The sequence below is a fragment of the Heliconius melpomene genome, chromosome 8 (genome assembly GCF_056956725.1).
Source record: "Heliconius melpomene rosina isolate 202511_hmr_F chromosome 8, ASM5695672v1, whole genome shotgun sequence".
Lineage (NCBI taxonomy): Eukaryota > Metazoa > Arthropoda > Insecta > Lepidoptera > Nymphalidae > Heliconius > Heliconius melpomene.
In genome coordinates, this window is record NC_140396.1 from 8,313,124 (window position 1) to 8,331,495 (window position 18,372).

General features: G+C 33.4%; 1 protein-coding gene across 2 annotated transcripts in view; it reads right to left on the reverse strand.

Moving 5' to 3' along the window:
* Positions 1-9,314: 9,314 nt before the first annotated feature.
* Positions 9,315-18,372, reverse strand: part of pxb (putative Hedgehog signaling attenuator pxb) — a 72,374-nt gene continuing 63,316 nt past the window's right edge. For both annotated transcript variants that reach the window (XM_085189403.1, XM_085189402.1), the window contains exons 4-5: positions 11,724-11,889; positions 9,315-11,247 (exon numbers count right to left, since the gene is read on the reverse strand). In XM_085189403.1, the coding sequence (XP_085045529.1) occupies positions 10,618-11,247; positions 11,724-11,889 (796 nt within the window). In that variant the 3' untranslated portion in view covers positions 9,315-10,617. The remainder of the gene's footprint in view (positions 11,248-11,723; positions 11,890-18,372) is intronic.

Below are 18,372 nucleotides of genomic sequence, written 5' to 3' on the forward strand. Positions count from 1 at the left end.
TATGTGTTCAGATGCGGAATTCAACGCCTTTCTTTGCTTCGTGAACGGAACCAGGAAAATGTGATTATTAAATTTCCTCTAGTGGAAATCAAACCCAAACTGCCACGTTTACAGCTTGCCCTCACTAACACTAACATAGTGAATTATGTTAGTGTTAATGAAGTGTTTAACCGTAGAATCTACGCTTGTTGCGCGGCGGAACTAAACGCTGCTCTTTTCTAAAAGAACGGAGAAATGAAAATAATTTAAGCATTCATCACAATCGAATCCACGACCATCACATTGTCGGCACTGCCCCACTGTACCACGACGACTTTTAATGTTTATGAGGTTACTTTCATTCATTAATAAGGATAATAGAAACAAATTTTATAGTTTTACTAGCGGCCCGCTCGCGGTTTCACCCGCGTGAACTATGTTATTATTAATTTCTGTCTCCATGACTACGTCCTAGTGACGTCTATACAAAATTTGAGACTCCTAGCATTTGTAGTAACGAAGTTTCATACAAACTTTCGACCCCAAAAACAACCCCTTAGAAGTCGAATATTGCAAATTCCCGTCTTAGCGAGCACCTACGTCCTATAAGTAACTCCTATGCAAAATTTGAGATTCCTAGCACTTGTAGTTTCTGAGATTTCGTGATGAGTGAGTGACCTTTCGATTTTATATATATAGATATTAACTAAAAATACATTTCAAAGGGCACAACACCCCGCAATGATACATGGCAAGTACAAAGAAGGTGACAAACATCGTAAACGCTTAGAGCTAAAATTATAACGTGAAATACTCAATCAGTTGGGCGTCTATTAAAGTGGTCGTACGTTAATTTGTCGAATGGTTTTTTAATATTTTTTAATGTTTTATATATTATGATAGAAAGCTTTGTGTTAAGGCACTACGTTATTCACCTTTCGCTGTATTGTGGAAGCATTGTGGGTTGAGTGGAATTCGACCTCACGTTTTGCGTCGACACTAGAGCAAAGAAATGAAAACTAAACTTAAAAATATTTCAAATAATAAAATAAAATAGTTCAATGGAATTGAATTCTCAACTACCATCATATAATGTCCAGACTAGTTATAATATCTCTGTTTTAGATTATTTATAAAAAAAATGCACACATTTCAAAATCTTCCAAGCATTATACATATTATAACCAAAAAGAAAAAGCAATATAAAACATGACGCAGTAAAACTCGGTTAATAGATGAAATCGATACTGTACACTATAAAAGTTTAAAATGAATTACGACAGCAAACTATCGAAACCAACTTCATTTGCATATCTTTAAATAAACGAATGAAATGTCATGGCGCCAGTGCGACGCAGTTCCACAGTGAATGGATGGATGGTAGTGGATTCGATTTCTAATTGGGAAATGGTTTATAATAAAAAAATGAAGAAAAAGCTTAGTGGTACATCATGCGACAGTTGGGGGTTCTCGTATCAAGGCAAAGCGCGGCGTTAAGTTCCACCGTAATTTAGACAGAAAGTAGGGAGGGTCTTACACTAGGTTTACTCAACATATTGTGGTTGATGAAGATAAAAAAAAACATTTCCCTGTGCTGGCTAGATAAAATGCAGTGTTAAGTTCCGTTAATCAACACACACGCACAATGTCTCTAAATAGAGTTTATATTGTCTTTACTGATTGAAGAAAAGAAAGTATTTTAATTAATATTAACAGTTATTTTGTTCAGAATAGTCCCACATATTTATTTATATCGTGTGGCCTAAAGATCGTCACGAGCGAGTGTTCAGTGAATTTTGAAACAAAATTGTCTTTTATAAATTGCATTCCTCGTGGCCGAGTCCGTCCAAAGAATTATGGTTTCGTGTCCTTTTTGATGAATTCAAACGACGAATCCCTTACACTACAGTGTGGTCAACAAGTTGTGGCTGTACTGAAAAATTAGCTGTACGGCCACGATTCGCTGAACGTACTGTATAGTATATGAGAATTAGACATGGTAAACGTAGCTGTACAGCATCTAACAGCAAACACGTCGGTTGTGGATTTGATCCTACTCGGGGGAATCAATTTTTTTCCTTACTCTGGTATCAAGGTAAGCTGTGGTCTTGAGTTTCGCCAATTAATATACAATTGCCCTCGAAAATTGACAATCTTTATATTGTGTGAGCTTATGCACTCATTTTGTATGCAGTGAATTACAAATATATTATTACCATGTTTTTCTATGAAATACATATAAATATGTACTTTAAGGATATTTTCTATGTTGGTGGTTAAGTTCTCATTTCGTGCCACTTTTCTTAACTGCAGGTTAACGGGAAATAACATATAGGTTTTGATTACGCCGTAAATTTCATACGAAATTCATAAATGCTAGTATCTTTTGATTCTGTTGTCTGCCGCTGTCTCCAAGGGACCGTAGACTTAAACATTTAATATTAATTTCAGCTTGATATTAATTTCAGCTTGATACACAGACAGACAACAAAGTGATGCTATCCTTATTTAGAAAGAATTTACTTCCAAGAGAATCCAAAGAAAGAATCCAAAGAAAGAATTTACTTTTCGAATCTTCTACCACATTCATATTAGACATTACCAGCTAAACTCACCCAATACCATATAAATTTACATTACAATAGAAGGTTCTTAGGGAAATGTAACTACAAAAACTTGCTCGTACCAAGTTTTGGTTACAACTGTTAGATTGGAGTGATAAAACTTTTACAATAATGAAGTAAAAGGATCACAATAAATTCGTGAAAAAATGTGGCAAAAGTACAAAAATATTAGGAACTTCTAATAAGATTCTTTCTAAAATTAGCCAAATAAAGAAGAATACTTTAAGGGCAATCGTAAAATTCTTTAAAGAAGTTATTATGCTTATTTACCATCACAGGAGTTACGTAGATTTTACATTTTATAAAATTTATTAGTATATATGTTATCTATATTATCCTATCCTATATCTTATAAAACAAAGTCGCTTTTCGTGTCTGTCTGTTGTTTCTAACTCTTCTTCTTCTAAACCACGCAACGGATTTAAATGCAGTTTTCACCATTAGGTCGAGTATTTTCCGTAGAAGGTTTATATATAGTTTATTATTTGTACATTCTTATGTAAATTAACATAAATACGATAAATGTGTATAAAGTCCTACCCGTTGATACACTTTCGCGCATGCGCTGCTTTAATGGTAAGTACTACATGAAAATAATGTACTGGAGTATTGTTCCTCTTAATAAGATCTACAAAAAAGTCCGCGATGGCATATTCGTATCTTTTAAGAATAACGTGTAGTGATCATATTTCTGTCTAAAAATAGTAATTTCAATATATTTTTTATTGTGAGGGATATTTTTCCATAATGGTATTAATCCTTATCCTTTAAAATACTTTATTAAATTTCTACGTTAAACGAAGATAAAATTTACTTTTTAAACTATTTCGAAATTGCGAATAGTTTTAGAGAAAAACGCATTTAATTATTGACACATCAGGCCGTTCACACCTCAACTGCATCGAGTCAAGTTTCACTTATCCCTTACTCTCAGCATATAAATAAGTATATTAGTTACGTTGGCCATTTAATGTAGATCAAAACTGTCTTTTCTGTTTTTCATTTTAATAAGTACTTTAGAAGTTGTTACAATATCAAAAAATCCTTGCTGCGAAACGCGCCTCGCGACGTTATGCTTATACAAGCGAGTCCGCCGCGCCCGCCTGCCTTACACGCATCGGTGGTTCAGTGGTAGAATGCTCGCCTGCCACGCGGGCAGCCTGGGTTCAATTCCCGGCCGATGCATTCTATTTAATTTTCCTCACAGGCAGCCACATAATGCTTGCTTTTCATCAGGGACAGAATACCCTCTTCAGCATCAACCACAAGCTCGAAAAAAAAACCCGCCTGCCTCTATAGCAACGAAGATTTAGATGCGTTTGCACGTATTGGATAATTCGAGTTGAATGTATTATTTAATGTCATTTAACTATCTAAAAATAGTCATTTAAATATATTTTAACTAGCGGACGCGCGCAGCTTCGCTTGCGTAATCAGGGGTGAATTCTAATAAACCACGAAACATGTGTTCAATGAAATATTTTTAAGAGTCTAAATTTCAAATTTTATAAAAATCGGTGGCGATTTAAAGAAATTTTCCATACAAACTTTCAACCCCTTATTTGCACCCTTAGGGGGTGAATTCTAGAAAACCATGAAACACATGTTCAATTAAATATTTTTAAGACTCTAAATTAAAAATTTTATAATAATCGGTGGCGTTTTAAAGATTTTTCCATACAAAATTTCAACCCCTTATTTGCACCCTTAGGGGAAGAATTCTAGAAAACCATGAAACATATGTTGAATTAAATTACTTTTAAGAGTCTGAATTTCAAATTTTATAAAAATTGGTGCCGATTTAAAAAAAATCTATACAAACTTTCAACCCCTTATTTGCACTCTTAGGGGGAGGATTCTAGAAAACGATGAAACACGTGTTCAATTAAATACTTTTAAAAATCTAAATTTGAAATTTTATAAAAATCGGTGCCGATTTATTTTTTTTTCTATACAAAATTTGAACCCCTATTACACCCCTTTAGGGTAAAAATTTTTCAAAATCCCTTCTTAGTGGATGTCCAGATTACGAAAGTAAACATCTCCCCAAATTTTACGTTTCTCCCATCAGCGGTTACGGCTGTGCGTGCGTCTTACCTCAGTCAGTGAGGACAAGTCCTTTTATATATATAGATAAGCACTTGAAAAGATTAGTAGCACAGATTTAAAATTACGGTACCTACTAAAAAATCCTTGCTGTGTAAAACAATTGGAAAATTCTTATTGAAACTACGAAAATGCGGGTTGCATTAGGGTTTAATTAATTGTCACATTATCTTAAGTGCTTTGCAAACATACATTATATGAATAACCCAGTAGTAAAAGCGGGCAAAGCCGCAATAGGGTCGCTAGTTAGTACTAAAATATATCATAACATTTTGCACTTTGAAGAACAAATCTATAATTTTTTAATAGTTTCACTATGAATCTTGCTTAAAGCAGGGTAGAGAGGGAACCCAGTGGGTTACGTGTTATAGTGTTTGTTTCGTTGCCAGAGTGAGAGAACGAAAATAACGCATTCCTACAAAAAGGAACCAATAACTGCTGCGCCACACTGATCTCATAAATCTATACTAATATGATTAATACAAAAGCTTTTGTTTGTTCTAACGCACTAATCTCAGGAACTACTGTTTCAAATTGAAAAGGTTTTTTTGTGTTAGGTTATCGAGTAATGCTAAAGAAATGTTATCGAGAAATGAAACTAAATTATTCCCCTGAACAGAAATCGAACCCACTACCGCTATGGGGCACAGCACAATGGCTTCAGGTATAGTATTATAAAATATATTTAATATAAATGATAACTTTCCAAGATTAACCCCTACAAAGTGGTATCAGCTACCGACATCCTTTGAAATTCTCCGTCACTCTCCGACGCCGACGATAGCTGCTAAGATTGATATTGTCGTCTTCGTATTGACGGTTATTGTATTTAATAACTTCAAATATATATCTATTTATATATATGTATGCGTATTTTTACTTTCACGCTTTATCGTATCAGAGGGAACCTGAAAACCTTGTGCTGGTGAACTTAACACGCAAAGTCCCGAAAATTGGGCGGAATGACCTATCACTAGGTTTCTACTAACTGTTAGTAAAAAATAAAACAATAATAAAATGATTAATATAATAATAATAATAATACGAACTCAACGGAGCTCAACGCCGCGGACTGTCTGCAAGTTGCCAGTTACCAGAATGGATATATTAATGGAACACGCTTCAACACGGCGTGTGACACATTGTTAATTTATTTGTGATACAAATATAAATAAACCCTGGAACTTCACGATTATCACTTATTTCTTTTGTTCATGTCAGCCATATAAATAATAATCTCATTTAGTTATTTTAGTTTCATGTATGTAAGTACGTATTATATTATTAAAATGTTAGAATGTCGTTCTGAGTAAAGTAGCGTTGAGAGAACGTAGGCAAAGGGAACCTGGGAACCTAGTGTTGAGGTACTACGTACTCCAGTAAGATACTCTGTTCCTCAATCTCTCAACACCTCGTTGCTAAAGTCAGGAAATGAAAATAGGTGATCCTTCATTTCTTCGATTAAGAATCTAACCTAGAACCGTCTCGCTTATAATCGCGCGCCTGTGCCGCTGCGTCACGACGCACTATGGGAAATCGAGGTCTGTATCAGATCAAAAATCGATAACTTTTTTATTTGTTAAGATAAACTATTGAAATTTTGCATAAGCATAAAGTATGAAATAGTGCGTTAGGTGAAGTTCAGATATTATACTTTTATTGGAGAATATATATATAAAAAAATAATGAAAAGAAAAGTTTTCAGTAAATAATAGTAAAAATTAAAGGAATAATAGTAAAAATGTATTATTAAATTAGTTTATTATTATTCCAGACTGCTAAGGAAGAGTTATGTTTTTCGCGCGTATTTTGTATGTATGTATGTACGTATGTTTGTATGCAATATTCTTTATTACCTTGTATCTCCAGAACCGCTGAACGGATTTACATAATTGAGGTATCGTTATATTCGCTTTAGCAGCCCAAGTAGTCTTAGGTAGGTGACGAAAAATAATAATCATGGCGGCTGTGGGACGCCATTGGACTTAGTGAAAAAAAATTTTTGGTTTCGAATACCACAATATGGGTATCAAATTCAAGAGCTCAATACGAGGATTTTAAAAAGGTATATCATGATTATCATTACCAAAATTTGAAAAATAAAAAAATATTTATTAAAAAACAAACACCCCGACTGCATAAATCTGAAAAGAAATTAACAAGCCCAATAGTTTATTAGGATGAACAGTTGGGACCTATAAGTAATTCTTCAATCAATAAAATCTTTACCAGGAACCTCAAATAATTTAAAGAGGTGCTAATTCTTCTCCTATTGAACGTAAACCCTGCACCGTCAATGTATGGGAGTAATAATTCAACTCAATTCAACTTAAAAGTATTCGTCATTTTGAAATTTAGTGAAAACACTTAATAATCAAACGTCTGTTAGTAATTTTATTACTAATTTGTAATAGTTTTTTTAAATTAATTCACTCTTCATATAATTTCATAAATGAGGGTAGTGTGAATAAATGATCGTGCAAAATGCGTGCAAAATGAAGATAAAACGTCCTTTTATCAATAAATAACAATAATTTAATGGAAATTTACCGCAATCTAATCAATTAAATAGTAAAACATTAGAAACTACAATAGATAGAGTTTTCGTGTCCCCTGACTTATATCGTAGTTTTCGTGATAACTTCTCAGTCTGCAGGTCTCTGCAGCTGATTTTTGATAAATGTTATTTATGAATATCTGGACTATAAAACAATATCAAATATAACGCGTCGGGAGACGTCGGTAACTGTTAAAAGTCTCGATGAACTTTAAACACGTACCTTTTTTCTCTTCACTTATTGTTAATATTTTTTATTAAAATATAGTCACGATATCTACAATATAATAGTTGTTTTAAAATCTACATACTATGGGCTCTGCAAAAATATATAACACTTTATACCTATTTGCACATTTTTTTAAGGAAATTATGTTTAAAGTATCAAAGTAAACAACCTGAAATAGACATTCTCACGAATGACAATTTTTCACGATGAATAAATATATATTCCAAATGTAATTCACGAAAAAATAATACATAACATTAAAGTTCCACTATTATACTATTAATTAAAAAAAAAATAGTGCGTCAGGGACGACTTTGAAAAAATGACTTTTGATCTGCTGTTGTTCTACCATTGTCCATAGTGCGACGGCCTCCTTTGTTTTATGTAACTTCACGCTTTTTCCCGCAAAGCACGACAGGCAAAGGGAACACCACAACACTATACGTTCCATAGTTAACTTGTAACACAAATATAAATAAACACTTTAGCTCCACGATTATCACTTATTTCTTTTGTTTCTGTCCCCCATATAAATAATAATCTCATTTAGTTATCTCGGCCTCGTATGTAGTTAAAATGTATTCATTTGCGCGCGCTCGTCTACACGCATAAATCAACTGCCTTGGGCGGCTTATTAATATTTGCTGGGTAGTATGTAGTGGTACTGGATGATACACGACGGTTCAAGGTTCGATTTCCACTCGAGGAATTTGTTGTTTGTATTGCCTCGGTCTGGTAAGTAGATGAGAGTCGTGCGGGAAGTGGAGAATGGAGTTTATTGATGATAGGTTTCCTCTGCCTACAATTTCAACACTTGTTACGAAAATGGGAAGTTAATAGAATTTAATAAGTGGCCTTTTTTTAAGAGTAATTATAGCAGACACTTAAAAGCTTAAAAAGGAATTATAGTTAATTTTTCATTTATATATAGATACATAGGAAAATTGGATACCACATCCAATAAATAATAATTATGATGTCAGTATAAATAACATAGTAAAATCTAAAGCATTGCTAAACGAATACGTAGAAAGAGTTGTGCGTGTGTCAGTTTGTTTGCACGAAGTTTGTACGTCTACTTTGTCATATGTCGTGCTTTTATTTAGAAATGGACTATAATTTATGGCTTACAATAATCCACTGTGCAATAAAAGTTCTTAATATAGACATAAATGCGAAAATGTGAAATAATAAATATTTTTATTTCCCCGCACTGGTAACGAGGCAAAACGCAGCGTTCAGTTCCGACACTCAACACGCAAAACCTATTGAAATTGAGCGGGAAATGGGGAACTTTTTAACTCTAGGATCCCAGATTCCCTCTGCCTATTAAAAAAAAAAATAATGAAACAAAATATCAATATTGACGACTGACGAGTATTAGACACCAATTAGTTTATGAATCTTCTTTTTCTTCTTGCAATTACCATCCGTCGTCATTGAAATTTGAAACAGCCAAAGAGAAACTAGTGTCGATAGACTTTATTCTCCGCATTCTACCTAAATTTGAGATATTGTATTGAGTTGCGAATCAACACCAGGCTTTGTTTAACCGGAGTGGGAAAATGAAAATAGTTTAAATATTTATATTATTTCCCTCCGTGGAGATCGAATTCAGAATTATCGCAGTTAAACGCTGTAACTGCTGTGCCCATCACTAAACAGCTGTAGCTAAGGCGGTTTTACCATTTTTATTAACATTTATAATTTGTATAAAAGCGGCACTACTAGTTTTATTTTCTAAAATTCTTGTACTATTGCCATTAAAATGAACGAGAGGATTGTACACGTCGATAGTTTTGTGAAAATAAAAATACAGTTTATTTAGAAATGTATTTATTTTTCATTTTATTGTGCTTTTCATATTTATAAATGGACGTATTCGTCCGAAAACTTTATAATAATAGCGATGCTTTCAAACTATACAATTCGAAATAAGTAAAAAATAAATATAACTTAAATTCTATGGAAAAACAGAAACAAAAACTTTATTGATAACAACTTAGTTTATAACCAAACAATTTTAGTTTTTTTGTTATAGTTTTTTATACTGCATGTAGAAACTTTTTTTAATGATAGTTATAATATATATGATATTTTCAATATACATCAAGAGTGAAATTTGTTATGTTAATTTTCAAGTTCTAGTTAGGTTACTTGACGGTTACTAATAATCTCCTTCTAGTTCTCTTAGCCTGAAAAGGACAGTATTTTATGCTTATTTTTTAGTAAATTAATTTTTAATTTTCCGGGACAGTAGTGAAATTTACATTTGAAAGAAAATTTACATGATATTTTTTTCCTATAGAGAAATGCAGAATATTTCAATTTCATACATAAATAATTTTCAATTTATTTTGTAATTCCAAAGTAGCACCACCAGAAAATAAATAATCTACATAAATTAAAAAGAGTGATTTTACACTATAAGATGTGATGCAGATAGACAGGCTTAATATCCATACAAAGCTAAAACATAGCAGAATTCTTGCAAATCCTGACATGTTTAGTGTTATACAGACCTCAAATCCGTTTATATTTACTAAGCGTGAGAAAAACACTTTAAAATTGTTATAAATTAATGCAGATAATTTTACTGTGATATGATTATAAAATTCAAGTCACTATTCTATACTTAATCTATTTTTACAATATCTACAATTCAGTAAAGTCCACGATTTACAATCTTTTTACATTAAATCAAAAATGTGTTTATAATTTCACACATAATACATAATTGCAATAATTTTAGGACTAGCTCGATAAATTACTAGGACGAAACCGCTACTATCTAAATATTTTCACATAATTTTATACAAACCTATCCAAATTGCTTTTTTTAAAATGAATACTAAAAGCTATGAAAAATCAATATTTCTAATTGAAAAACCTTCGGCTTATTAGAAACTCTTTTGTACAGACTTGTAGAAATATTCCTACTATATATAATCCCAATGAATCCATAAACGCTATTATCGAAGAAGGCAAGAGGCCATACTGAATATCAGTTAGAGTAGGCCGTGTAAAACTAATAAATGCTTGGAATTACAATTGATTAAAAGTTGTGATATCACTCAATACAGAACCGTTATGGCACACCCACTGTGTCCGAACTTTTTCGTTCACGACAAGGGTATTTCTGCTGATAAGCGATGTCGTGATGAAGCTCTGGTACCACAGGTGCCGCAAGTATTATTACTATATCCTGAATCGGATCCAAATGATGAGTCTCCACTAGGAGGTTTTGGAGACGCCCTTGGACCTCTCCAGCAGTTAATCCCTGGTAATTCACCTCCAGGCCACGCTCCGCCAGGCCCAATTGGCATGGGACCAGGTGGTCTGGCTCCAACCGTTCCAACTTGTGGATACAGTCTCAGGAGGGCATCTAGGAGAACTCCTTCATGAAATTCTGAAGGATCTGGTGGATGTATATGTCTTGGCATTCTATGTTGACCTCGTCGTCGTTCCAGAGACTTGGGCCGGCGATCTAATCGTTGCGGTCTCGGTCTGTGTGGCAAGGAATGTGGTGCAGGTGGCCGTGAACATGTCCGACAGGGTACAGCTTCGCCCACTAGACTTAGTTCGTCTTCAGCAAAGTGGTCATCACTATGTACAGAGTCATCAGACCGATGAGGCAACTCTTCGTACAATGGTGTACCACAAGGGTCACCACAAGAGTTTCCTCGCCACGAACCACCAGTTCCACAAACAAAAACACGCTCTTGGCAGCTGGGCCTCTTTGTTTCCACCATCTGTAAACAAATATGTTTTTTTTTAATAAGTAGTTTCTATGATTTACACATGTTTTACCATAGTATTATCGAAAATCATCAAAACAGAAATATACAACGTGTTCACGTGACAGGCATGTATAATTAACATAAATTACTTTTCATTTTTGAGACGTTTAAGGAAGGTTCGTGCGTGTTACAAAATACACGTACTAAGTAAAGCGTGTTGACGACAAGTTCACGTTTTTCGAGTTTGTTTATTCAACTTTGTGGTTTAAGTAAATATAAGACAACATAATACGTATATTTTTTGGATTTGTCAATATTATATTTTGTTTATATTTAATATGACTCTATTCTCCATTTTCCGCCGAATTCTGGAGGCCACCAGAGAGAGACAGAATAAAAATGTGAAATATTTCGTTTCCTTGAATGATAATCGAATTCACAACCTGCATCTTTATCCACACAATATGAAATAAAAATAACGAAATTACCTCAAGCTGTGGTTCCATTTCCGGTCTATGAGGCAAGGGTGGTCTCCTTGGCAAGTCTTGCAGGTCTTCGTAGAGAGGCGCTGGCGGAGGAGCCCGTCTTTGTGATCCTCCCTGGCTGTGAGCTGATGATTTTGATGGTAGAAGATTCGTTACTTTTCGTTTATGTCTGTAAAAAAAAATTACATAAGTTAAAAATATAATTACACTTTTTTTCCCGCATATCATGCGGGATACTGCGTGAAAATAAAAAAAATCAACGATTAGTTTGACAACAGTAACTAACAATTTCTATTTATACGATAATGACTTTGAATTATGGTGCCGTATTTAGTAATGGCTCAGTGATTAACATTCGGGATTACAAAATCATGTTTTCGGGTTTCTGTGTAAATTTAGCATTTAAGATTCATCTCGCGTTCAAAAGTGAGGTAAATTATCGGGGTTTCCAAACATGAACACGCGATTGAGACGACAGCGACGCCCTATATTTAATGCTACCCGTTTTATCTTTACCTATGAAAATGGTGCCAGGGTACCCAGGGGTATGATGGTAAGAATGTAAACACGATAGGTTGTAGGTTCAATTCTCACTCGAAAAAATGAAATATTCAATATTTTGCAACACGCTTCGCCTTCAAAAATCAGTATAAATTGGGGAAAGGAAGTATCTTAACTGTGTTCCCAGGTTCCTTCTACCTAACCTGCTTTGTGCTCTTGTGCCCCTGTGCAGCGACCACAGACCTCCATACAATTAAATATTTCTAAGATATACAATAGCGCAAGTACGAGCATATTGAACACACCCAACGATATCAAAAAGTACCCATATAAAGTACAAACAACAGGAAGTTGCTATCACAAAGACTATTTATTTAGAAGATAATAACAGACTTTCTTATAAAAAGAAAATTTATATAATATATTATTATTATTATGAAAAATTTCAACAAAGCCTCTACGAATGTATATGCGGTTATCGTTATATCTCAATTAATATTTGTCGGGGACGTATTGTATCTAAAATCTAACGATTGTGGTATTCACGCAGATGTTCTTAACTGATTTTGAGTAAATGAATTATATTTTAAGAAGAGGCAAGTAGTGGCGCGTGACTGGTCGTGGGTTCGATTCCCTCTCGCAGATTTCTCTTGTATTTTCATGTTTTCGCCCATATTTAATTTTTTTTATCAGCAAAGTGTGGCAAGACAAGGTGAACCCAAGAGAAGCGGTTGAAAATTTTTGGTATGGTTTTTCTCATGGTATAATATTCTATTAAGTTTAAAATGTAGGTGACACATGAAGCTAATAACAATGATTTTGATGGATTTTAATTATAGTTTTAATATAAAAAGTTTTATTAATACGTCTGCTAAATTTACAACGTCACAAAAAAAAGCATTCAAAAATAAAATTTCTATCTTTTCTAACAATTTGGTTTAATAATTTCAACGAATGCATTTAATTTTACAATGCTCGAATAATATTATTATATTTGTCCACTCTACTGTGCAATTACAAGTTTGAATTTAGGATAATTACTATTGGCTTATTATAAACATATTAGATACGGTACTTGAATATTTCTCTAATGTGGTTAACATATGTTTTTTTATATACCCAAATGCGGCTTCGCCCGCTTAAAGTTATTATTATATTTTAACCAAATTATATAAAACCTTTACATAAAGTTCCATCTAAATCCGTTCAGTAGTTTTTGCGTGAATGTGTATAGATTAGAGGCACAGCTTGTAGAATTTACCAATTCGATGGTAGTGTTTTCGATTCCCGCTCGAGGGAATGAATTGATTTCATTTGTACGCTCTGGTAGTAAGACAAAGCGGGTTCTCAAGTTCGACCACTTAACATGCAAGATCTCTAAAACTGGGTAGAATATGGGGGACGAAGTGGCTTAACGTTACGTCCCTTCTGTAGACAAGAGTAGACTCTTCCTATATAGGAAATGCAGCAATTAAAAACACGATAGGTATATTGTACTTGAGGCCTTAAGGCTAATCGCCGTGCAGGGGCTAGTGTGTCTGTAAACGTGATAGGTTGTGGGTTCGATTGCCACTCGAGGAAAAGAAATATTTAATGTTTTCATTTTATTTGCTCTGGTGTTGAGGTAAAGCGCGGCGTTAAGGTCCGTCACTCAACACGCAATACAAGCAAATTTTGACGGAAAATATGTGTGCGGAATAAGCGAAAAGCTATGAAAAAATATATTTTATCAATTTGTCTTGTAAAATATATATTTATAGCAACTTTCTATACACTAAACGACATTTCAAAGTATTTCAATAATAAATATCAAAATTCAAAGGTCAGAAAACCAAAAAACTAACTTCCGATTACAACACCGACCACCCACGGCTATAGTACTGACATCGTGAAATGGCCACTGCTATAAAAAGGCAGTTAACAGCTCGTTGTCGATTGACTGATACAACGCTTTCCCTCAAACAACGTGCCATATAAACACGTCTGTCTGTTCTAATGTACTTTTTTTGTTTTGATATCAAGATATAAGAGGAAAAGAAAAGTTTTTGTTGGGTACAGAAATCGGGCTTGCAATTTTGTGTCTTAACTAGTAGTTGCCCGTATCTTTTTTCGCGTTGACTTTAACAAAAATAATTGAAAATCTCCTTTTTTTCTCCGTTTCTGTTGGAATTTCGAAAAATCTTCTTTTAGTCTCCCCTGTATCTACTTCCTAAGTTACGTACTCGCCAAATTTTGTCTTTCTAAGTTTAGTTCAATAGTTTCGTCTGTGCGTTCTCTCTCAGTCATTCCATAGTTTTATATATGTAATAACAGTATATAAATAAAATTCACATTTAAGAAGAATTGAGGAGTTATTGAGTGATTATTGTTATAGAAGTGATTTTATTTTTTTTATTTTCTCTCAAATTTTAAAGGCCTTGCGTGTTGAGTGGCGAAACTCAACGCCGGATTTCGTCTCGACACCAGAGCGAAGAATTGATAATATAAATAATTAAATTTTAATAATAAAAAATACACTATAATATAAATAATTATATTTCTTATACGATATGTGATATACACCTGCATTATAAAGGAATGCCCATCCAAACATTTAGTCATTCCTTATTAATCTCACTTTGACCATATACGGAAGATACGTATCTATTATCTAATTTTTCAAGATAAGTTCTCATTTTTATAACATCCAAGGTTTAATAGAAACTGAACTTTATTAACTTGGACATTAAAGTCTATTTTTTATCTTTTCCCCCCTAAAAATATCTCCTACGGCCGCACGTAGGCTGTCGACAAAATCAATAAAATAAATCAAGCAACTTGTTTCGAATTTAAATATCGATAAATTATATTTTCATAAATAAATATTTTCTTTAGATATCGATTTTGTTTTCTTAAAAAATATTCGTATAATTTGTGTAATTATGTTTATCTTTGATCAAACGTTGTATTTTAAGTTTATTTTGTGTTGATAGTTAAATGGGTTATGATATCTAAAGATGGAGATCGGCGTGGTGATATATTGTTATTTTCTTTTTTTTTCTGTTTTACATTAAATCTCAGAATTAGCAAGGAAGGCAGAGGGAACCTAATAAAATACTCTGTTGCAGTTAGTGGGGACTAACTGCTCAATTTTTACACATTGCGTGCTGAATGGCAGATTTTGACACCTCAACAAGACAAATTTGTTACCAGAAATAATAAAAAATGGAGTTCTTACAAAACTGCTCAATAGTGGATCGCCATATTTCCTGGTGATGGGGGTGGTATTCCTTTTTTAACTTTATTTTTCAGAAGTTAAATATATAAGTAAACATTGTAAAGAATATAGGTAGTCCTTCATTTCATTTAAAATATCCTTACATTGAGGAGCCAGGATGTGCTTCAAAAGTTAGTCAAGTGAAATTTTTAAATTTAATAGAATTTAAATAATAATAATTTATAACTGTGTATTTACAACTTCGGCGTTGAGTTACGCCAACGCGCAATGCTTTAGGTAACGGAAGTGTCTCTATGGGAACCGAGTGTCTTATAATTAGGTTCTCCCCTGCTTATGTGCCATGGATACAGCGTAAAACTTTATCTTACCCGAAAATTTTTAAAAGGAAATAATGTAAGAAAGTTAAAAAATAATACAAAATTAATTTTTCAAAAAAAAAAAAAAGCAAAAAAACAATCCCAAGACCGCGCTGATGCGTAAATTTTCACACAAATACCACCTACAAAGTAATTTTATCTTTTAATTGGTGCTACAGTAGAAAAAAGAAAGTGTTAAAAACCCCATGTGATTTATCATCAACACGTCATACGTCACAGCTCATTATCCCATGGCACATCACTAGCTGTAAAGAAATACGCCAATCAATCTCATAAGTTGTCCAAGCGATTAGTGACGCGCCACTAATTATTATCGAGCCACTAAATATGGAGAAACCTGATATGTGGTGGTATCGACAAAATGAAGTGTCGACGTCGATTTTGCGTCTTGTTCACTTGTTATTTATTTTTACATTCCGTTGGTTTTGTAACGGAATTATGTTTTGGGTCATTTATTTTGCGTTTTAATGTATATTAAAAGTATATTCGAGGCCATCATAGCTATGATCGCTTTGGGTTTGATTCTCTCTTAAATTAATAATTTAATTTTCCAGATTGGGCCGGATAAGGCACGGCGTCAAGTTCCGCCACTAAGCATGCATTTGAAAATTGTACAGAAAGTGGGGATCAGAATGTCTAATTCATAAATTCTCGATTAGTTCAGTTTAAAGTAGGCAGAATAAAAACGTAAAGCTACAAACAAAATAAACAAAATTTAATATAATAAACAGATTTTCGTACTAAATAATTAATTGTTAGCACGAATGTATCAAAAGCCATATATTTAAGTTACAAGAAGGCGTTGTGAAGTCTCGTTCGCTTTCGAGAAGATTACATTACAGTATCGTGATGCTGGTATTGTCTATCTGAATTTATGTACGGGTTCCCGTCCTTGTTTAAGGTTATTTAAATGTTTTCGCTGAAGTTAAATTATTACACTTATTTCTTTCTTAGAACGGAGAAATAAATAATATATTTTTCCAAGTGGGAATCGAACCTATAGCCTTGGTGATTACTATTATTCTGTATGATGCCACTATACTATGCCACAATGACATCAATCAAAAAAAATAAAATAAATTAAAAACTAAATCAGCTTCACGCTGTATCCCGCACACAGCAGAGTAGGCAGAGGGGAACTAGTGTTAAAACACTCCGGTGCCCATTTTTTGCCGAACTCAACGCCGCGCTTTGCCTCGACACCAGAGCGAAGAAATGGAAATATAAACGTAAATAACTATTTCACTTCCTCGAGTGGGGATCGAACCCACCACCGTCGTGTTACAGACACCCTTGTGCCACTGCGCCACGACGGAATGTGTTGGCGGCATCAGCAATGAAGGCTTAATTAAAATATCTGATAATAATTGAAAGTATATCATATTATATATGGGGCCTATACGATCTGTAATACAACGAAGAATATATTAATCTAGTCCGGCCCTGTACATTTAATTATAGCATCATGTTTCAATTAAAATTCATATCCGGGTTCTATAATTGTTGGGATAGGATACAGGATCGGCATCAAAGCCTTATTTGATTATTTGGGCTCATATCGAAAGTAAAATTTAATTTTGTCTCACGAACTACGGATGCGTGCAGATAGGGTGTATGCTCAAGATGTTATTAAGTGATTTCTGTCTTGTGTTATAAATGTAGAGAAAATAGTGTTCAATCACTATTTTTTATCTTTTTGGGTGTCTTAGTTATGTCTATATAATAAAATTTAAACTTTAGATAATATGCATTAAAATATGGTAATAATAAACTCATTTTTGATATCGCATACCCAAAAAGTTGGCACGTGTACTTGACGCGCGTATCAAATGCAAGGTAGGGTACCCAGCAGAGCAAAAATATATTATTTAGCAGTAAAATTGTATATAAATTGTTGTAGGGAGTATTATATATAATTATACTCATTTTTCTGTAGTGGCCGAGTGGATAAATTATTAAGTTTTTGGTGGATCTAGATTCAAATTCAGTTAGAAACCTTTATCAGCAGTTTAAAAATTGGTTTTCTTTCCAATAATTATTGTGATCATGCTTTAAATGCATTTTATATATGTTATAGATTTTTTTTCTAGATCATTTTCGTTGGGTAGCCGATTTATTTTATATACGTTAAGACATTTCGTTTTCTACCTATACGTTCTGTCCATAACAAATTAATATGAGATTGTGGCGGAAGTTAACGCCGCGGTTTGTCCTTATATAAATCAATTTTAAAAAATTATTAACATCTAAATTCTAAGGGAAAAACTACCTGTTCAAGTTAACGTAACGTATGGCACTCGCAAATGGCCTGAGCGTAATCGAGGATTGACGTCTCTCGTTCGAATAGAGAAAAAATGTGTTTTATATTAGTTTCTATAAAATATAAATTTTTATGTTCAATGATAAAATTATTTCGATAAAATAAATTTATTATTAATTAATTCGCTTTTTTCCCATTGAGGAAAGGCGGCGTTCAGTTTCGCAACTTTTCACGCAATGTTTTAAAGAGCAGGTGGAAAGCAGAGAAAAGAATATCCTGATACAAAATTCTCTCCGT